The sequence below is a fragment of the Ovis canadensis genome, chromosome 10 (assembly GCF_042477335.2).
Source record: "Ovis canadensis isolate MfBH-ARS-UI-01 breed Bighorn chromosome 10, ARS-UI_OviCan_v2, whole genome shotgun sequence".
NCBI classification, from domain to species: Eukaryota; Metazoa; Chordata; class Mammalia; order Artiodactyla; family Bovidae; genus Ovis; species Ovis canadensis.
This window is the reverse complement of record NC_091254.1, coordinates 97,078,865-97,101,738: the sequence shown is the minus strand read 5'-3', so window position 1 is coordinate 97,101,738 and position 22,874 is coordinate 97,078,865. Positions and strand designations below refer to the sequence as shown.

The window sequence follows — 22,874 nt, the reverse complement described above, 5'->3', positions numbered from 1 at the left end:
CCAACTCCTGGAGTCCACCCAAACCCATGTCCATCGAGTTGGTGATGCAATCCAACCATCACATCCTCTGTCATCGACTTCTCCTCCTGCCCCCAATCCCTCCCAGCATCAGGGTCTCTTCCAGTGAGTCAACTCTTCTCATGAGGTGGCCAAAGTATTAGAGTTTCAGCTTCAACATCAGTCCTTCCAATGAACACCCAGGACTGATCTCCTTTAGGGTGGACTGGCTGGATCTCCTTGCAGTCCAAGGGACTCTCAAGAGTCTTCTCCAACACCACAGTTCAAAAGCATCAATTCTTCGGCAATCAGCTTTCTTTATAGTCCAACTCTCACATTCATACATGACCACTGGAAAAACCGTAGCCTTCACTAGATGGACCTTTGTTGGCAAAGTAATGTCTCCGCTTTTGAATATGCTGTCTAGGTTGGTCATAACTTTCCTTCCAAGGAGTAAGCGTCTTTTAATTTCATGGCTGCAATCATCATCTGCAGTGATTTTGGAGCCCAGAAAAATAAAGTCAGCCACTGTTTCCCCATCTATTTGCCATGAAGTGATGGGACCAGATGCCATGATCTTCGTTTTCTGAATGTTGAGCTTTAAGCCAACTTCTTCACTCTCTTCTTTCACTTTCAAGAGCCTCTTTAGTTCTTCTTCACTTTCTGCCATGAGGTGGTGTCATCTGCATATCTGAGGTTATTGATATTTCTCCCAGCAATCTTGATTCCAGCTTGTGCTTCTTCCAGCCCAGCGTTTCTCATGATGTACTCTGCATATAAGTTAAATAAGCAGAGTGACAATATACAGCCTCGACATACTCCTTTTCCTATTTGGAACCAATCTGTTGTTCCATGTCCAGTTCTAACTGTTGCTTCCTGACCTGCGTACAGGTTTCTCAAGAGGCAGGTCAGGTGGTCTGGTATTCCCATCTCTTTCAGAATTTTCCAGTTTATTGTGATCCACACAGTCAAAGGCTTTGGCATAGTCAAGAAAGCAGAAATAGATGTTTTTCTGGAACTCTCTTGCTCTTTCCATGATCCAGCAGATGTTGGCAATTTGATCTCTGGTTACTCTGCCTTTTCTAAAACCAGCTTGAACATCAGGAAGTTCATGGTTCACGTATTGCTGAAGCCTGGCTTGGAGAATTTTGAGCATTACTTTACTAGCATGTGAGATGAGTGCAATTGTGCGGTAGTTTGAGCATTCTTTGGCATTGCCTTTCTTTGGAATTGGAATGAAAACTGACCTTTTCCAGTCCTGTGGCCACTGCTGAGTTTTCCAAATTTGTTGGCATATCTAGTGCAGCACTTTCACAGCATCATCTTTCAGGATTTGAAATAGCTCAACTGGAATTCCATCACCTCCACTAGCATTGTTCGTAGTGATGCTTCCTAAGGCCCACTTGACTTCACATTCCAGGATGTCTGGCTCTAGGTGAGTGATCACACCATTGTGATTATCTGGGTCATGGAGATCTTTTTGGTACAGTTCTTCTGTGTATTCTTGCCACCTCTTCTTAATATCTTCTGCTTCTGTTAGGTCCCTACCATTTCTGTCCTTTATTGTGCCCATCTTTGCATGAAATGTTCCCTTGGTATCTCTAATTTTCTTGAAGAGATCTCTAGTCTTTCCCATTCTATTGTTTTCCTCTATTTCTTTGCATTGATCGCTGAGGAAGGCTTTCTTATCTCTCCTTGCTATTCTTTGGAACTCTGCATTCAAATGGGTATATCTTTCCTTTTCTCCTTTGCTTTTCACTTCCTTCTTTTCACAGCTATTTGTAAGGCCTCCTCAGACAGCCATTTCACTTTTTTCCATTTCTTTTTCTTGGGCATGGTCTTGATCCCTGTCTCCTGTACAATGTCACGAACCTCCATCCATAGTTCATCAGGCACTCTATCAGATCTAGTCCCTTAAATCTATTTCTCACTTCCACTGTATAATTGTTAGGGATTTGATTTAGGTCTACCTGAATGGTCTAATGGTTTTCTCCTCTTTCTTCAATTTCAGTCTGAATTTGGCAATAAGGGGTTCATGATCTGAGCCACAGTCAGCTCCCGGTCTTATTTTTGCTAACAGTATAGAGCTTCTCCATCTTTGGCTGCAAAGAATATAATCAATCTGATTTCCATGTTGGCCATCTGGTGATGTCCATGTGTAGAGGCTTCTCTTGTGTTGTTGGAAGAGGGTATTTGCTATGACCAGTGCATTCTCTTGGCAAAACTCTATTAGCCTTTGCCCTGCTTCATTCAGTATTCCAAGGTCAAATTTGCCAGTTACTCCAGGTGTTTCTCGACTTCCTTTTTCAACTTCAGTCTATTACAGATAGAACTAAATCAATTTAAAAAATTATAAAAATAGAAATGGAAGCGATTGATAAAGGTCTGAAAATCTGATAAAAATATTCAAAGATGGAAGGGGTGCAAAGCTCCAGTGAGGCACCAAAAATATCCTTATTCAAAGAACATGCATGCACACGAAGTCCCTTCAGTCGTGTCCGACTCTTTGCGACCCTGTGGACTGTAGCCCACCAGGCTCCTCTGTCCATGGGGTTCTCCAGGCAAGGTTAATGGAGTGGGCTGCCATGCCTTCCTCCAGGGGATCTTCTCCACTCAGGGATCACACCCGGGTCTCTTACGTCTCCTGCATTGGCAGGCAGGCCCTTACTACTACCACCACCTGGGAAACCCTATTAAAAGAACACTGGGTTTTAATCCTTAACATTATAATTTGACTAAATTATCCTGGGGACCAGTTTACACTTGGCTAACAATATTGAACCAACCACCTATGGGTACAGGGGAATGGACTGGGAGACCTTGGGTTCAGGCAGAGGCAATGAGATTGATCAGAGACGTCAGCAGATCAGGACAGGGCACCCATATGACAGTACCCCCACCTGCTAGGAAGCGCCTCATATGTCTATGAGCAAAGAGAAGATGTTTGAGGCCCACATCTCAACATCATCATTGTGCTGGAATAAACACTGCAAAGAGATCATGAAGACTTTCCCCAAGCATCACCATTTAGTGAAAAAATATAGTTTGAAACAAAATCTTCTTCCAACCTGGAGATCCTCTCCATAAAGTCAGTAGGGAAGGAACATAGTTTTATTGCTGAAGAGACACTAAACCAGAATGAGACGCACGGAGCAGGAGGTCTGCTACGAGATTGCGGGAACAGGAAGAGATCTCACCCTCCTTTGTCGCCAAGTGGAAGCGACCCATCAGCTACACGTTCTCAGGATGAACAGTAGAGTAGTCCTCAAGTAACAGGACTTGACGGCAACATCTGTCCCACATAACTCACCCTGCATCTACCTGGTAATTGGGGTGACCATCCGTGTCTGTTAATTGACTTTATACAAAGGAAAAACAAATGCCTCTCTCTCTTACAGCAGGAAACCTTCTTGGAAGTTACATCTCAAGGAGATGGCTCCCAGGTCCTTGAGAAAGATTTCCTGAGCTGAGAAACCTAAGTTTAGCTTTCAGAAAGATTGACATACACTTCGAAGAGATGGGGAAAGAACTTGCCAGCTTTCTAAAGAAGATGGTCTAAGGAAAAGGAGGGGAGACAGCTCTTCCCTGATTCCTAATGGGCAGCAGGAGGCCTCTTCTTTCTTCTTTTTATTTGCCCCACACCTTCCATCTTCCCAGGTGGCTCAGAGAGTAAAGAATCTGCCTGCAATGCAGAAGACCAGGGTTCAGTCCCTGGGTTGGGAAGGTCCCCTGGAGAAGGAAATGGCAGCCCACTCCAGTCTTCTTGCCTGGAGAATCCCATGGACAGAGGAGCCTGGCGGGCTATGGTCCATGGGGTCATAAAGAGTCAGACACGACTGAGCAACTAACACTTTCACTTTCTTTTCTATCTCTGCTTTTCCTGCAGCAGCACCACGGCCTCTGCCATCCTGTATCTTCAGTGCTAGCCGGCCAGGTCCCAAGGAGCAGCTTCCTCTGGGAGGCTGCTGTCCAAGTGGCCCCAAATTCCCAGTCTGCCCCCCTCCCCCACCGCTCGGGAACCACAGGTCTGCTCTGTCCTTCATGCCTGTGAGTGGTTTCTGCTTCGTTGATGAGTTCATCTGTGGCCTAGTTTAGATTCTACACATAAGCGGTTATCATATGATGCTTGTCTTTCTCTTTCTGACTTACTTCAGTTAGTTTGATAGTATCCAAGTCCAACCAAGTTGCTCCAAATGGCATCGTTTCATTCTTTTGTCTGGCTGAGTAATATTCCATTGTAGATAAATAGCACACTGTCTTTATCCACTCAGCTGCTGATGGCATTGATGTTGTTTTCAAGCCCTGGTTTTTATGAATATCTTCCTCTAAGAATTGATTTCTGCAGTTAAGAAACATAAACTGATATCTTTGTGAACAAAACGATGAGCTAAGTGACGGGGGTGGGAAAGTGGGCAAGACAGAGCCAGCCTTAGCCCCGACCAGCATCAGCCTGGTGCCAAAGGCACAGCTGCACTCACGCTCATGGCCACACCGGCCGCAGGCGGGGACTGAGCTGCTGAGCGAGCTTATAAGTTTATAAACTTTTCTCTGGTTCTCACATCCACTCTGTACAGATTCCTATCCCTGTTTTACAGATCAAAAACAGAGACTCAGAAAAATGAAGGACTTACTTGGGAACATGTATCTAAAATTAACACAGTTGGAATTCAAGTCAGTTCATTGGACGCCAGGCCCCAGTGCTCCTGCCACAACATTACATTGCTTTGCCAGGCAATTTTAGGTAGCTTCTAGGTAATCTAGCAAGCCCAGCCACTAAGACATATCCAACTCCTTGCTATGCCCTGGACTGTAGTCCGCCAAGCTCCTCTCCCCGCAGGATTTCCCAGGCAAGAGTACTGGAGCGTGTTGCCACTTCCTTCTCCAGGAGCTCTTCCAGAGCCAGGGATTGAACCCGCATCTCCTGCATTGCAGGCAGATTCTCTACCACTGAGCCACCTGTGAAGGTAGGTAATTTAGTAAGATACATCAAATAGACAAAAATGAAGTTCTGTGTCATATTGGCAAAAGGCTTAAGCAAATCCCAAATGGAGAAAGTTACAAAGCCTTCATGGTAAAGAAAGTAAATTCCTAGACAAACACACACTGGTATTCAATTTTTAATTAATCAAAGCAAAATAGAAGTGATTCCACCCCAACTGCCACTTTAGAGACATGCGTACTGGTCCAAATTATTAATTCAAAGCTTGTACGTTCAGAGAAATGTGTGTGGGTGAAGATGTACAGAAGATGTTTCTCAGTTAAAGAGCAAAATATGTATGGTCTTTGGAATATCAAATATGCCCTGTATTCTCACACTGTTTTGGTCTGGTGCATTAATTTAAAAGCAAATTGATGGACTGGAACTCCAAGATAAAGATGAATGACACAGCCATTAAGACTATGATATTTCTAGATATGGATAAGAAAATCACAAAAATTGTCTTATTTTAAAGTATGTTATTGATACTATTCACAATACAGATAAACCCTTTTACTCCTGGTGACGCATGGCTGATCCAGTTCAAACCAAAGTAAGTGAACGTCAATGAGGCTGCCTCTAGGCTCAGGGTCTGCGAAACCTAATTTTTTATTAAATTCGCAAGCTAATTAGAAATGAGAAGGCAGGACGAAGCTGCGCACCCGGCCATGAATGCAAGCAGTTTGGTTCAGCAACCACGTGAAGGTTATGGTCATTTCAGCTTGAATGGAGCGGCACCGCAGGAGCTTCAATGGGACTGGAGGGATTCTGTTTAAAGATAATATTTGCTTGTCACCGAGGCTGTGAGCTGGTGTGGGTGGCTCACAGAAGGAAGAGATGGGGAGTTTGAGGGGCCAGGCAGTGTGGGCCATCCCACCGTTTCTGCATCACATGGTGGACAGTGTGGAAAGAAAAGTTTATTAAACCGCGTATGAAAAGAGATCTGACTGCGGCCTCAATAAACTGCTTGAAACTAGGATCACCAAGCCCTCTAGCAAAGAAGGTCACTGGAACGTTGGGTGTTCATATGGACTGGATGGGAGAAGATGAGTGAGGAAAAAGCAAAGGAATCCGAAAGGTCTCCCTCACCCCTGCGGCTGCAGGGAGACGGGAGGAGAGAAGGGGGAATAAGAGCGGGACCAGGGGCCCACCCGCACGTGGAGGACGGGGGCGTTTCCCACAGCCGAGCCGTCCCGCGGAGTCAGGAAGTCCAGCTCTTCAGTCACAAAGAAAACAGGGTCTCTAGGCGTCATGCTCCTTTTCCTTCTCTAGACTGGCCCTGCGCGTCCTCTGCGCCTGGATTATCCCTCCGGTGCCGCGGTGCCTAGACCGAGCTCCCCGCTTTCCCGCCGGCTCCTAGGCCTCTCGCGCCGGGATGCTCCAGGACCTCCTGTCCTGTATCCTCCGCCAGCTCTTCCCCGGATCCGGGCCCGGCGCCCGCGCGCGGCCCGGGATGCCCCGTCCAGCTCCTGCGCTCACTCCCTTCCCACCATCCGATGGCTGAGAAACTCCTCTCTTTCGTCATCAAATGCCTTGAATTGAAACGCTCTGTACTGCGTTCCCCAAGCCGTTTCCATGAGTGCGCTCCCTGTGAAGTGACTTCTAACTACGCGCACGAGCATCCCCTGCTCCAGGCGCGGGTCTCCGCCGCCTCCTCCAGGGCCCCGCCCTTTGGGGAGCTTCAGCATGCCCTCCTGGGACCCCTCCCGGTTTCTCCTCCCGGCGGCGCTGATGCTGAGGAAGTGGATGGCTCCAGCTCCACGGCCTGTGAGCGTGAAAAGGCTGATGACACAGTTCAGGTCAGTTGCTCAGTCGTGTCCTACTCTTTGCGACCCCATGAACCCAGCACGCCAGGCCTCCCTGTCCATCATCAACTCCTGGAGCTTACTTAAACTCATGTCCATTGAGTCGGTGATGCCATCCAACCATCTCATCCTCTGTCATCCCCTTCTCCTCCAGCCTTCAATCTTTCCCAGCATCAGGGTCTTTTCCAATGACTCAGTTCTTCACATCAGGTGGCCAAAGTATTGGAGTTTCAGCTTCAGCATCAGTCCTTCCGATGAATATTCAGGGCTGATCTCCTTTAGGATTGACTGGGTGGATCTCCTTGCAGTCCAAGGGACTCCCAAGAGTTTTCTCCAACACCACAGTTCAAAAGCATCAGTTCTTTGGCTCAGCTTTCTTTACAGTCCAACTCTCACATCCACACATGACTACTGGAAAAAACATACTTTTGATTAGACAGACCTTTGTTGGCAAAGTAATGTCTCTGAAACAGGACACTTAGACTAGAATGAAGTAGCAGATTCCACATCAGGGTGGCTGTACTGCCCAGAAAACATTTCCTTGTGTTGAAAAAGAAAAAAGTACTTAAGCTCCTTTGGAGCCTCCTGTGGCTCTCTGGAGATGCGCAGGACCGAAAGACAAGCCACTCCTTAAAGAAGGCCTGTCAGACGCTGAAGGTATCACTCAGCAACCCCCCCAGTGCCCGCTCCCGGTCATTTCCCAAGTCTCTCCCTTTCATAAAAATAACCTGTTATACAGAGTGAAGTCAGAAAGAGAAAAACAAACATTGTAAGGTAACGCACAGATACGAAATCTAGAAAAATGTTCCTAACGACCCTATCTCAGGGCAGGGGTAGAGACCCAGACACAGGGCACGGGCGTGTGACCCCCGAGGGGGGAGGGGGCGGGACAGACGGACACAGCAGCCCTGACCGTGGGCACCTCCAGCGAGCGGGCAGGCGCCGCCGGCCAGGGAGGCCAGCCCCCCGCTCAGCAAGGGCCCAGGCAGAAGGCAGCGGGGGAGCTCAGGAGGGAGGGAGAAGACTGTGACCAGTCCCCACTGCTGTCGGGCAGACACCAACATGGCACTGTAGAGCAATTATTCTCCAATTAGGAAATTTAACAAATAAGTCATAACCTTAAAATAAAGAAAAAGTTGGTAGAGGTGGCAATGCACACACAGGGTTGGTCACCCACCTTTTCTCCTGGGCGTCTGTTTGGATGAAATGAATATTCTAGCCCTCGGCCTGGGATATCTCCAGGCCAAAGTGATTAAAAGTAAGGAGAACTGACCCCGTGGCCTGACTCCTGACACTTCATTTTCACTTCTGCTGAGAACAAAATGAAATCCCCTGGGTTAAGTTATTGTGGGTTTTCCCTGCTCTTTCAAGAAACCATGCTATTCTCTGACTATGAAAAAAAAAAAAAAAAACCCTGCTGTTGGTCTGAATGTAACTGTTTGGAAGCAGGGTTTGATTTTACGGTATTTAAAAGTCTATTCTCAAACGTTGACTCAGGCTAGCTCACTGCGTTTCCAAGCAGGCGCCGGTATCTAGGGTAACATGAACGGAAAATGGACCAACAGGAGGGTCTCAGCAGAGCACAGATGGCCTGTGGTGCACAGCTAATACCCGAGAACACGAAAGTGAAGACGCGGTTGGCTCTGCAGACCCAGCGCCTCCAGGGGCCCCAGTCCAGAAGCGGGCGCTCTGGCTTCTGAGATCTCGTGTGAGAAATGGTCCCAGTTCCTCATCTACAAGACAGAGTTAATACTAACACCTCCAATCACAAGGTGGTTGCACAAATTAGATGAAAGGGAACAAAATGAAAAAATCACAGACTGAAAGGAAATATTTACAATACACACATCGGATAAAGGAGCTATATAAGAAATAGACAAAGAACTCTTAAAACTCAGCAATAAGGAAAATATGTTGAAAAATAGGCAAAAGAAAAAAAGATCTGAATATACACTCAGCAAAGAAGATCTACAGATGGCAAATAAGCCTGAAAACATGCTCACCACCCCATGTCAGGAGGGAACTTTGAGTTAAAACCACGAGGGAGGGCTTCCCTGGTGGTCCAGTGGTTAGAACCGCCCCCCCCCCCCCAACTTCCACAGCAAGGGTCGCATCACTGCTCAGGAAACTAAGATCCCACATACCTTGAGGCACAGCCAAAACAAAAACAAAGAAACAAACAAAAAACAAGATTCTGCATGCCGTGGCAAAAAAAAAAGATAATGTGTATAAATCAGCTTTGTGCAGTTACATATATATATATATAAACGATTACATAACATTAATATAATGATTTTAAAAATTAAACAGATGTAATCACTTCATTGGAAATAGATGGGGAAACAGTGGAAACAGTGTCAGACTTTATTTTGGGGGGCTTCAAAATCACTGCAGTTGGTGATAGCAGCCACGAAATTAAAAGATGCTTACTCCTTGGAAGGAAAGTTATGACCAACCTAGATAGCATATTGAAAAGCAGAGACATTACTTTGCCGACTAAGGTCCGTCTAATCAAGGCTATGGTTTTTCCTGTGGTCATGTATGGATGTGAGAGTTGGACTGTGAAGAAGGCTGAGCGCCGAAGAATTGATGCTTTTGAACTGTGGTGTTGGAGAAGACTCTTGAGAGTCCCTTCAACTGGAAGGAGATCCAACCAGTTATTCCTAAAGGAAATCAAGCCTGGATATTCACTGGAAGGACTGATGCTGAAGCTCTAATACTTTGGCCACCTGATGCAAAGAGTTGACTCACTGGGAAAGACTCTGATGCTGGGAAAGACTGAAGGCAGGAGCAGAAGGAGATGGCAGAGGACGAGATGGTTGGATGGCATCACCGACTCAACAGACATGAGTCTGAGCAAGCTCTGGGAGATGGTGAAGGACAGGAAAGCCTGGCGTGCTGCATTCCGTGGGGTCCCAGAGTCAGACACAACTGAGCTGCTGAACAACAATTAGTTGTTCTAGTGTTCCCTCTGGTGGTTGTGCACGGGTATGACATCTCTATGAAGCAAAGGTAAGGCTGTGTTTCCAAAGGAATGAGAAACACGAATTTCAAATTAATTTCTTGAGACTTTGGCAATTACTACCTGGCCAGGTGACTACGTATCTCTGATCTGATGTGATGAGAAGGATGCTTCACTTCGGTGTTCCTCCCCCAAAATCATAACTCTATCCAAAGCATGGGACAAGTATCAGACAAATCCAAACAGAGGGTCATCCTACAGAACACCTGCCTAGAACTCCTTGGAACAGTAGGACCAGGAAAACAAGGGCAGTCCGAGATATGGGCACAGCCCAGAGGAGGCGAAAGAGACGTGGCAACTGCATGCAATGAGGTGCCCTGGCTGGTGTCCAGGAAGGAAAAGAACAGCCCTGGAAAGATCAATAAAACTGCAATAAAGTGTTCAGTTCAGTCGCTCAGTCATGTCCGACTCTTTGCGACCCCATGGACTGCAGCCTGCCAGGCTCCTCTGTCCATGGGATTGTCTAGGCAAGAGTACTGGAGTGGGTTGCCGTTTCCTTCTCCAGGGCATCTGCTTGATCCAAGGATCGAACCTGGGTTCCCTACGTTATAGGCAGATTCTCACTGTCTGAGCCACAGAGGAAGCCCTAAGGAAGACAAGCTGCCCTCTCTGGGGTGCATTTCACCTCTTTAAAAATTGAGAAGCTTTCTTTCTTCCCCCTGCCTCCCTCCACTCCCTCTTTGTCCTTTTTTTCATGTTTCTCCCTCTTGTACAGAAATGTTTAGTTTCTTGACCTTTCCTTACTTGGCCGTTTCCACATTTCTGTCAGGTGACCTTGGGAGACACAGGGGCTCTTCCACCTGTTGTGCAAAAGACTCAGTCAGAGGCGCAACGGGGAAGGTCAGGAGGAAGCCAGAGACAGCCTCAGACAGAGGCTTTTGAAGACAATGACATCCTCCTCCTGATGGCCTGGGCACGGCGGAGCAGGGCCGTCCCTGTGCTTGGGGTCATGGATGGCCCAGGCCAGCCCGTGGAGCCCTCCCCTCCCCACAGCAGAGAACCCAGAAAGGAGAAGGTGATCTCATAGAAGCCGGGAGATCTTGGACCCCCTCTAACCCTGATGGACCTGTGAAAGTGAGTCAGATTCGCACACATTTACAAATCGATTTGGAAAAGTGATTGAGCCCATGGATCATCTGGAGTAGGTTCTATACATAATCCTAGCACTGGCCAGGGAGATAACACTGGGCCAAAGAGAGCCCCCAGGGTCTGCAGCAAAGCGGATGGCACCTGCCTGGCTGCCGTCGGCCAAAAAATTACACTAGCCTCGGCAATTGTGGTCTTGGATAGCCTGATTCTATGTGATTTTCTGGAAATTGTTTATGATTCAGGAACTGTTTTGGAAGTACTAACTGAAGCAGGGCGCACAATCTATGTCCTAACAGTGCGTTCCCATGACACTGGCAGATATACTCCGGGCTTCCCTGGTGGCTCAGACGGTAAAGAATCTGCCTGCAATGCAGGAGACCCTGGTTCAGTCCTGGGTCAGGAAGATCTGCTGGAGAAAGCAATGGTTACCCACTCCAGTGTTCTTGCCTGGAGTATTCCATGGACAGGGGAACCTGGTGAGCTCCAGTCTATGGGGTTGCAAAGAGTTGAACAGGACTGAGTGGCTAACACTTTGGGGCTTCCCTGGTGGCTCAGGAGGTAAAGAATCCGCCTGCAATGACGTATATACGGTGCTGCATGTAAAATAGAGCTGTGGGGACCTGCTGTATAGCACAGGCAGCTCAGCTTGTTGATGACGGGTGGAAAGAAGGCTAAAGAGGGAGGCGCTACATGCACGTATGTAGCTGATTCACGTTTTTGTACAGCAGAAACTATACTACAGTTGCTTATACTGCAGTTGGAGTATAAGCAATTATACTCCAACTTAAAAAATAAAAACAACAACAAAACACAATTGCAGTCCTATGTGCAGATCCAGCAGGAATAGGTACATAGGGGTCCTCAAAATGTTTTCAGAGACCATTCACAGTTCACAGAATATTCACAGAAACATAACTCATGATAGCCCCAAATGGGAAATAGCCCAAAGGTCTTTCGATAGTAAAACAGACAAATATGTTGTGATATAATTGCAAAATGAAATTCTACTCAGCCCAGAAGGAGAATGATCTGTCTCTGTAGGAAACAGCATGGAAGGGTTTCACAAAGTGGTGAATAGATGTTCAAAAGCTTCCACGCTGTAAGGTGCCATCTCTATAAAGTCCAAATGGCAAAACTCTGCCTCAGGGACAGAAGTCCGAATGGTGATCTCTGAAGGTCGGAGAGGAGGTGACAGACTTTGGGGTGCTGGCGAGACTGGGGTGCTGAGATTGGGGAGGTGATGTCAGGAGGGGCTCCCCTTTGTGAAAACACATCACCAGGCTGCGCCCTTATGATTCTTTATTATAATCCCTCTCCGAGGCTGCAAAAGAAAACAGCTGTATCTCTGAAAGGAGTGTAAATGTCCTGTTTCATGTCTTGAGTCTGGAAGTTTATATTAGAAAACAACTCGAAAATGAGGAAGCAACATGGCAGCCAAGCCAAACACGCCCAGGCTCTCTGGTGGTCTCCTAGAGAAGGAGCGTCTTCAGAGTAATGTCTCCTGTCCTGGTTTGGGATTCAAAGGGCAACAGGATTCTTGAAGTTCGTCTCTCGACAGGTTGTGCCCTTAACAAAGCACCCTGGGAGGACCTTCTCTGCAGAACCTGGAGGTTGGAGGGGTTCCTCCAGGTGTCAGTGAGGGCTGCACCATGATTTCCTCAGGATGTTCTGCTCAGCCATTCAGGGCCCACACTTTCCTTGGGCTCCAAAATCATTGTGGACGGTGAATGCGGCCATAAATGCTGCACTCATGAATGCAAACATTAAAAGATGCTTGCTCCTTGGAAGAAAAGCTATGACAAACCTGATAACGTATTTAAAAGCAGAGACATCACTTTGCCAACAAAGGTCTGTCTAGTCAAAGCTATGGTTTTCCCAGTGGTCATGTATGGATGTGAGTGTTGGACCGTAAAGAAGGCTGAGTGCTGAAGAACTGATACTTTTGAACTGTGGTGTTGGAGAAGACTCTTGAGAGTCCCTTGGACTGCAAGGAGATCCAACCAGTCCATCCTAAAGAAAATCAGTCCTGAATATACATTGGAAGGTATGATGCTGAAGGTGAAGCTCCAATACTTTGGTCACCTGATACAAAGAGCCAACTCATTGGAAAAGATCTTTCCCTGATTTTAGGAAAGATTGAAGGCAGGAGGAGAAGCGGGTGACAGAAGATGAGATGGTTAGATAGCATCACCAACTCAATGGACATGAGTTTGAGCAAACTCCAGGAGATAGGGAAGGACAGGGAAGCCTGGCGTGCTGCCGTCCATGGGGTCGCAAAGAGTGGGACACAGCTGAGCAACTGAACAACTGGGTGGTTATTTAGCATCACAAGTCTTGATTTTGGATTTAAGACAGAAGAGTATCTGGCCTGGGCCCATATACTTAAGTCTTAGAAATTTTCTTGGTAGGAAATCCCAGGATAACATCTTTTTCTGCTAAAATTAATTGCAGGAAAAAGAGAGAAGGGTGAACCTGGGCAGGAGCACTGACTGTTGCAATGAATTTCCCACACAGACCTCTGTATCTACCTAACCTTTTTTTGAATTTATTTTTTACTGAAGTATAGTTGATTTACACATGTTGGGTTAATTTCCACTATACAGCAGTGTCTCAGTTATACATCTATGTATTCTTTTTCATGCTCTTTTCCATGATGGTTTATCATAGGATATTGAACACAGTTTCCTGTGCTGTACGGAAGGACCCTGCGGCTCATCCATCCTGTATATCCTAGTTTGCATCTGCTAATCCCATTTCCACCCCATCACTCTCCCATCACCTCCCCCCCCACACCTTGGCAACCAAAAGTCTATTCTCTGCATCCCTGATTCTGCTTATATTTTGCAGATCGGCTCATTCATGTCATATTTAAGATTCCACATAGGAGTAATGTCATATGGTATTTGTCTTCTTTTTCTGATTTAATTCTACTTCCTGATGGCTACATAAGCTTTAATTCAATAAATGTCTGACTTTCCTCACAATTTCACTTACAAGGAAGATGAGTCACACTTTAATGGACTTAAAATGTGACTTCATAAGTGGAAAGTAAAGTAAAATTTAAAAGTATTTTATGTGGCTGAATTCCACATCCGCTGACAAAATATGCTAAGTCATCTAAAAAGCAAAATGCTGCAAGCTGTAGATTGCAAGAGCTTACAGCCCAAGCCTATCATTATAGTATTATCTTTATTTAACCTGTCCGTGCTTCAGTTAAGTTGCTTTAGTTGTGTCTGACTCTGCAACCCTATGAGCTGTAGCCTACCAGGCTCCTCTGTCCATGGGGTTCTCCAGGCAAGAATACGGAGTGGGTTGCCATGCCCTCCTCCAGGGGATCTTCCCCACCCAGGGATCAAGTCTGCATTTCTTACATTTCCTGCATTAGCAAGAGGGTCCTTTACCATTAGCTCCACCTGGGAAACCCTTATTTAACCCAAGTCCTAAGAAATATTCAATGTATAACTTCATATATATAGTATTGAAGTAAACAAATTCTTGTTGAAATAAAAAGACATATTTATGACTTCAGATACTTTACGTCACACACTAACACACATACACATACTACTTTATAATGTTTTATCATTTACACACATTTTTTTAATCATTTTAGTCTTTTTTAATTGAAGTATAATTGATTTACAATATTGTGTTAATTTCTATACAGCAGAGTGACTCAATTGTACACATATATACATTTTTTCCATACTCTTTTCCATTATGGTTTATCGCAAGATATTGAATATCATTCACTTTGTGCACCTAATTTTTATGACAACATTCAGTGTTACAGAGAGAAACCAAAAGATGGATGGTGTAAGACAAACAATTCAAACACGAGGCAGAGGCACTGGCGTGTTTTATTTGGTGATCTAGCTAGCAGCAAAACTAAGAATATCTCTTAACTTCCTTCCAGTATCCAAACTTCTACCCCACCTATCACTTCTTTTTTCATTATAATATTGTAAAACAAATAAATTGCAGACCATGTTTTATTTTAACCCAAAAGCTGAAACTACAGGAATCAGAATGTTGAACAAAGTTTAATTTTAGACACAAAATACAAACAAGTTTGTTTTGGAAAAATACCTTTAAAAATATTTTAATGTAGACTAGGGAACACTCGTGTAGACGAGGGCCTGTTTTTCCATCTGTTTAAACAATGAAGTAAACGGTGTAAACTGATGACATTTTAAAAAGTGAAATAAATGATGTTATAAAAGATAAGTAGTATGATATTCTCAAAAATGGTTCTTTATAAAATGAAAATCAGGACAATGTCTTTTGGCATGTGATAATGGGGTCGAAAAGAGTCAGACACAACTTAGTGACTGAACAATAGCAACAACCACAAAAGTCTTTAGAACAAGCACATGGCATACACCCTACTCAGGATGCCAGGAGCTTTAATTAATCCTCAACTTCTGAAAAGCTATTAACATGAGTATTTTTTAAAGGCTGGGATATGTGAACTACAATAGCAGCAGTTTAAAACAGAAGAATAGGGAAATAAAGGGAAACGATATTACATTACTACAAATGTGTTTATTAACTTCTACGGCAGATTTTATTTTTATGTAAAAACAATGATGGTTACTTTTTTCAATGAAGGTTTATATGCATGAGTTGAAATTATATTAAAAGTTTCCGAAGTAACTGAAATTAGCTGCAAAAAATACTCTGAAGTGTACACTCATGAGAGAATGGTTTCCCTTCTGTGAAATATGTCACAGAGTATTCCAGCGGGTAATACATAGTATTAGAGCTAAAACTGCACACTTGAAATAAACCTAAAAGACTTAAATAGTACCAGTATCCTATTTTGAGTCCAATTATCTAATACAATATTTAAATTTAAACTTTTAGTTACTTTTTCATGTATAGAATGCAAGATTTCTCTACCTTTTTTTTTTCCTTCCATTTCCTCAGTATTAATAGAAGAAAGCGAAAGGGTATTGAAGATAAAAAGAGGATAAATCCTGAGATTTCCCCCCAAATGTCACAGGCTCTGTTGCACAGTGAACAGTGGAATATCATTCTGGAAGACACGATTACCACCCCTTTGAATCTTGTGCTTCTTCCAAGGCGGGAAGCACTAAGTTGTCCAACGTGGCATTATAGTGTAAGTCTTTCTAATTCCATTTTCCGTAAATAGGCTCTAGTTCTCGTAATTCACATGACACCCTTTGGCTGTGGTTGTCTGTTAAATTTCCTGTTTTGGTCGAGTTGCAGCAAACCAAAACAAATAGCTCCCAGAAAAGGCTATGGTAACTATTTTGTTTTTCCCTTTCGGTTATTTCCAGTTAAGTGCTTTCTCTTCAGAGGCACAGAGAAGGGAGGAAAAGAGCCACACACAAGGTGTGCGCAGGTCACAGAAGCTTCAGGGCTCCGAAAAACGTGCCGTCTCCATCTCGCGATATCTTAGCGTCCTCCCGGGGTATTGCCAGTTGGAGTTCATCTCCTTCCTCCAGCTTCGCGATGCCTGGAAGGGAATGATTGGCGACAACTTGAAGCCGTTGTGCAGGTAAAGAAGAGGGGAGGGCAGAACATTAAAGCAGACGACTTGGTTTCGGGAAAAAACAATTTCACATAGGCATTCATTTTCCACATGACACCAGTGGGTTTCTAGACCAGTTATTATTGTATTTGCCTAACAAGAAAACAGTAAAAGAAGCGAGCAGACGGAGTTAGACAAACGAATGTGCGGGGTCGGCCAGCGTGTTCACGTGGGCTTTTCTGCAGATGTTATGGAGAAGCCCAAGGGAGCTTTATGCCAGCCCAATATCACCTAGTGTTGACAAAGCAGGGACTCCAAATAACCAAAAGTCTAACTATAAGGAAAAGAGTGTAATAAATCATAGCACATCCCTAGATGGAATATTATAAAGTTAAAAGTGGCTTTGCTTCACTTGACATGGGAAACTTTAAAAAATAATGTTAAATAAAAATACAAAAATACGCACACACACCCTGCATAGCCCTAAATACACTTCCAAATGGGTATCTAATGTGTGAGTTATTAGAAAGTAAAAAGCAAAACACGACTTACTAACAAAACACATCTGCTAACAGAGTCTTTCCCTAGAATCCAGACTATGGAATTAGGAGTCATTCGGAGTGCTTTTTATAGTCCTTTATATTTTGTGTTTCCTTAAATGACCATAACCTGTCTTTATAATCAAAAGTGAGAAGCTAATTAGCTTCTCAGAACTGATTAATCTGCATGTGCCTAATTTACAATAAGGTAGCCTGTGATTCAGGAATACAAAATGCAGCTCAGGAACTACACTCAGTGTATCAGGTCATGCCTGACCCCATTTTAAAGGAAAAATATGAAGAAAAAAATAAAGGGGGGGGGGCAGAGAAGAAAACCAAGGAACAAAGAAACAACATATTGACACAACTAAATTGTCAGTACTTTCAACTAATAATTTTAAAAGCAGTTGCACTGTTTCCTGAGCAAGTCATGAAAATATATCTACAGAAGCCCGTTTATCTTAACCTCAATTCCATTGTCAAGCCCCAAACACCTGGGTTTCCTCCAACTATAGCCAGTGAGTGTTTATTCACTGAACATTTCAGGTATACCAGACAGCTTCACAGACACGTTAGAGCAGTGATCAGAATGACCAAGGGGTCTGTCTTCCAGGATCTTGTGTTTCGATAACAGACCAAGATAGACAGTAACAAACAGTAGCAAAACTCAGATATTATTAAGGGTGACGTGCACTCTTTCAGGACTCCTATGGCATTGGATGATTACATTAGGTAGTAAAAAAAAAAAAAGATTAAAGTGATTTGTTGAATGATCAGTCATTATCATAGATACTCAAGATAATCTAATAATTTGACAAAGGCTATAGTTCACAGATCATTCGGTAACAGTAATTCTCAAAGTTGGTGTGAACTAACTACTTTTCAAAGTAGGTCCTACTTAAAATTTCAACACTGAGTTCCTGGCTATTTCAGTTCTTCCAGATGGTAGCAATTGCTAATTTGTTAATGACATAATGAATAAGAATCAGTTTTGTGTACAAGAGAGGTTCCTTGGTGTGATACTGGGCTCTTCAAATGGACCACTTTAATTTTTTTCAGATTATTATGGAAACACTTTATACACCGATGTGTAGCTTTTAATGATTGTAAAACAGAGTTTCTCTAGAACAGATAAAAACTGCAAACCTGAAGTTTCCTAGAAGAACACTTTTTGTAAATGATGCTAAGCTATCAGCACTGAGATATACCTTTAAGGTCAAGTTATTTAATCTTAAAAAATAAGGCTAGGAAGTAACCTTGAGGAGCTGATGATCAGAAAAATTTATAAAGGAGTCTGTTGTAAAGCTCTAAGTGCTAATTAATGTAAGTAAACGACAGGCTGAAGTGACCTCACAATTTATAGGTATTTTGCAACAAGAAATACTGGTTACCACAGGCTGCAGGATAACAGTTCTCTGTGAAAATTAGGGAATTCAAATCTAAGCAGACTTCCTCAGCACCCCGTCAAAGCTCTTTACGGCTGTGGGTCCAGAATGGCAAGCATCTGCATTATTATCCTTTCTGTCTTGATTCCTGGCGCACTTGTCAGTACGTGCCTTTGGAACATACAGCTTCAGAACACACAGCCAACCCCCACTGTGCGTTCCACACTGTCATTCACGCGGTCTGGAAAGGAAGACATTCCTTGGGGTCGTGAGTGGAGTTGTCAAAACCACCAGAGAGAAATAAATGTGTTTAAGGCAACTTTTTTTCCAAGTACTGGCCTTGATTAGTTTGGAATTACCCCCAAATAAAATGAAGGCTTTGATGGCAATTTGTTTGGCTGAGATGGTTGGATGGCATCACTGACTCAATGGACATGAGTTTGAGCGAACTCTGGGAGATTAGCGAAGGACAGGGGGAGCTGGCGCGCTGCAGTCCACGGGTTCCAAAGAGTGAGACACAACTTAGCGGCTGAATAACAATAACTGAAGGCGATCACAGCCCAGACAGACCTGAAATGAAGGCAGCCTGCACGTCCTCTTTCCTCTCCGGTCCTCTGGCCCTGAGGTGAAAGGCAGGCTCACTCCTACCCTTTCGCATCCCACCCTCATCCATCTGGTGTCCACTGACCCCAGAAGAGAAACGGTGCCCCTGGATCTGACATTCAAAACTGGCCAAAGGGCATTTCTTCCACAGGAGGGAGGTAAAGAAGAGGTGAGATTCCATGACTCCCACTCAGGGCACACTGGCTGATTTAAACCAAGTTCTGGAGTGGATCAGCCGTGCAGCCCCAGACCATGTGTGCTCCGTCTCTGTGTCTCAGTCCCCACCTCCCTTTTTTAAGGAGGATTAAAGCAGGGAGCATGGATGGGTGTGCCTGGCACAGGTCATCACTTTCTTATGATGCAAGCACTCTTACCACAGCTCCAAGAAAACACAGCTTGTTCTCGAGTGGATCACTGTGAAGCTACTGCCCTTTCTAAATGTATATAAAAACGATAAACTTACTAATAACTAGTTAGCTAATAATTAAAAATCTAAAGTAATGATTGCATCTGTCTCTATCAAAACAGACTAACTTATCATTTGAGACCATAAAAACCACACAGTATGTCTTTCTGTCTATGTATATAGAACTGTTATTTACCAGCTGAGTAACAGGAATTATTGGGTAGTGTTTCAGGCATGTTTTGAATACATCGAAACAAAGTCACCAGACTCAGTTCGTCCCCAAAGACATGGACTTTTTTCCTCTGTATTAGGTGTCCCATGGCAAAGGTGTTATCGGTGTATAAAACCTGAGGAACAAACCAAAGAACTTTGTCAGAAGTCAGCACGAAACGGGGGCGTTGGACAGCGGCGGTGGGTTCAAGGTCAGACCTACCTGACCGTAGATAAAGAAGTAGCCTGTCTCTTTGACCAAAATTTTATTCTCTTTTTCTTCTAGGGCTCTTCCTCTTTTAAAGCTGAGAAGCCAAGGAACAAAGGTGTACGCTCCTACAAGGAAGAGAACGGTTTTTAAAGGAAAAGAAAAACCCCGAGAGACGCAGTTTTTCACCTCCATTTGAAACAGAGCAGGACTCTATGACCCCTGCCCCCAGACCATGTCCCCTGCCTGCCCTTTTTCCATGGAAAACTTTCGTCAAAGAATAAGTTTAATCAGAGAAGTGAGAAATGCTGCACAAAGGAGAACAGTCTCAGGAAACTAGATAGTAATAGTCATTAGCCATCGTCAAGGACCCTCAGCTCCTTCTCGAGGGCTACAGATCACGTTCTGAGCCGCATCCTGTGAGCTGTCTTATGGATAATGAAACCCCAGGTGGAGGAGTTAACTAATGATGACCAGACCATACCCAGGCCACGAGCTGCCCCAGTTCCGAGAATTAACCACAAAGAAATGAAACCAGTGCACCCGGGACTGAAGATTAACTGTACCTGAAATGCCCAAGATGACGCTGATCAGACGGCTGACAACCACCCTGGGGATGACTGTCAGAGATGCCTGTGCTGCTTCTGCACGTGGCCCCCCTCCCCTGACTCTGTCTATGGAAGCTCTCACCCGCTGCTGACAAGCAGGGGGTGGGGGGAGGAGTCCTTTAGACAGGTGTCCACCCCTCTCCCCCATAAGTTGCCAGCATCTGAAATGAGGCAAACTTTCCTTTCCAGGGGCCTGGTTTTTGGCTTTTGAGCGGTGAGCAGCTGGACCCGACTCACATACCTTTTGATAGCATGCTTAGTTACTAACCTAAGTGTGAAACTTAGAGGAGAATTTCATCTTTTAAAAAGGGACCATCTTCGGGCGATTTCTCAGCGTCATTTACATACTCACCCAGGCCAGCTATCAGATACAGGAAGTTGAAAGCAAGCGCTTCATATGTCATGTCTGGGGTTTTGATCCCTTCTGTATTTCAGCAACTTTCATAATAATGTCTAGTCTGGATGGGAGCGTTTGAGGCCAAAGAAAGGTCTCTGAATAACACACCGAAAGAGATTTTCAGTTTCTCTTTGAGTCTGTTGGGGAGGAGAAAAATTTTCCTCTACCCTTCTTTGGGGGGTGGAGGTAGAAAGGAGAGAGAAGGCAGCAGGGAGGGGCCTCTACAGCTCACCCTTCCTTTCCTCAGTTCCCACACAGGGGGCAGTCCAATCCCCCCAGCTTTCTGTTCCCAAAGATGGTCTCCGAGAAACCCCTTCCTATGGTGCAAACCCTCCAGTGCCACCCTGGGTGACGACAGTCCACCAATAAAGATCTCCCTGGTTACACAGAACAGAGGTAACCTCATCATCGCCTGTTTTCAAACGACATTATTTCGGGGAAAAGACTATAATGCTGTAGCTTCAAATTCTGTTTAGAGATCACGTGCCCACAGCATTCTTTAAGGTAGAGTTCTGAAAACGCGAGGAAGAATTAATATCAGGGTTGTTATTATTAAAAATTATAAATACAAGCTGATGACTGAAGGCAACTATTTTCACATTTTATTTGACACTCTGAGCACAGAGGGCTTCTTGTCCACCTTCAAAACCATACACACCTTAGAGTCCAACTTCTCTGAGCTTGGGGACGGTTCATGATTGGTTCCCTGCTGTTTCCTCAGGGCCTTAAATGATGCCTGACCCCCAAAACAAATGCAGCAAATATGTCTTTAAATACATACTAATCATTGTACTGTGCGATTAGTCACTAGCATTCCATGTTTTAAAAGCCTCTTACCACCTGGTTACTGAATCTCTGGGAAATGAAACACTCTCCATCAGGGAGGTAATATGAACTCTTGACGTGAAACACGTATTTCTAAGTCTGCACGCTCATATTCTGACTAGACATATTTACTGACTACAACATTTTTTTTACAATACTTTACATTGATCCCCTATTTCTCTACACCATACTTATACCTATAAAGTTAGCCAGTTCTTACCAAATCTCACCATTATAGTGTCAGAGGAAAAAGAAAAACAAGACCTTATTAGGCTTATATTCTTATTCTCTCTTTTATTTTTGGCACTTCATCTTATCTTGCTGGAAATATTCTTGTTAGAGAGAATCATCTACTTGTTTTTATGTACTGTGTATATTTCTCCCCCAACCCTGCCCACATACATGAGAGCACGTGTGTACACACACACACACACGCGTGCACGGATTACACTCCACCCAGGTGGCACGAGCGGTAAAGAATCCACTTGCAGGAGACACGAGCGATGCAGGTTTGATCCCTGGGCTGGGAAGATCCCTTGGTGTAGGCAATGGCAGCCCCACTCCAGCATTCTTGATTGTAAGGTTCCACGGGCAGAGGAGCCTAGCGGGCTACCGTCCATGGGCCATAAAGAGCTAGACACGGCTGAGCACGCATAGATCCATGCTGCTGACGCTGAGGCCGAGGCGATGACCATCCCACAGTGACAGCCGGACACCCAGCGGCCAAGAGTGGAGCCAGGCACGCAGCGCGCACTCCATCGATTCGTGCTGCTAAGCGAATTTTAAATGTAAGAAAATACACTAAAAGATCAATTAAAAGGTAAAGTGATTACACACATAAGCATTCGTGATGTGTTTCTATGTATTAAAAATTACTTAGTGCTTTTTGCATGCTAGTTAGGCCACAGATAGGTGAAGGCTAACAAGAAAGCATGCACTAAATGCCTGTTCTACAGAAAGCTCTAAGCTAGCAGGAATCACTTCTTACAGTAGATATTTAAGGATGTGGAAAGGAAAGATTTCAATGACCCCAGATTCTTGCACCTCCTCTTCGTACATAGAAAAGCACTAAAATCATTGAACTGAGATGTCTGTTCTTTGTTTCATTGTGATTAGCAGTAATCTTTTGTTATCCCAGAAAAAAAAAATTACATAAATCCAGGCTTCTGCCTTACTTTGAAATAGTTTCTCAGAGCTGTCTGAGAGGCTGTTTCCTGGGGCTGGGCTATAGCGCTCAGTAAGAAACCGAATAAACTCAACTCACAGTTCTTATATGGTGGGGTTTTATTTCAGTCAGTGAAGGTA

General features: G+C 44.4%; 1 protein-coding gene across 4 annotated transcripts in view; it reads right to left on the bottom strand.

The window, feature by feature from the left end:
• Positions 1-14,486: 14,486 nt before the first annotated feature.
• TNFSF13B (TNF superfamily member 13b) overlaps positions 14,487-22,874 on the bottom strand; it is a 31,500-nt gene continuing 23,112 nt past the window's right edge. For 2 of the 4 annotated variants that reach the window (XM_069602000.1, XM_069602001.1), the window contains exons 4-6: positions 19,755-19,867; positions 19,518-19,668; positions 14,487-16,373 (exon numbers count right to left, since the gene is read on the bottom strand). In XM_069602000.1, coding sequence (XP_069458101.1) covers positions 16,261-16,373; positions 19,518-19,668; positions 19,755-19,867 — 377 coding nt within the window. In that variant the 3' untranslated portion in view covers positions 14,487-16,260. The remainder of the gene's footprint in view (positions 16,374-19,517; positions 19,669-19,754; positions 19,868-22,874) is intronic. The other 2 variants (XM_069602002.1, XM_069602003.1) reach the window with 1 other exon arrangement.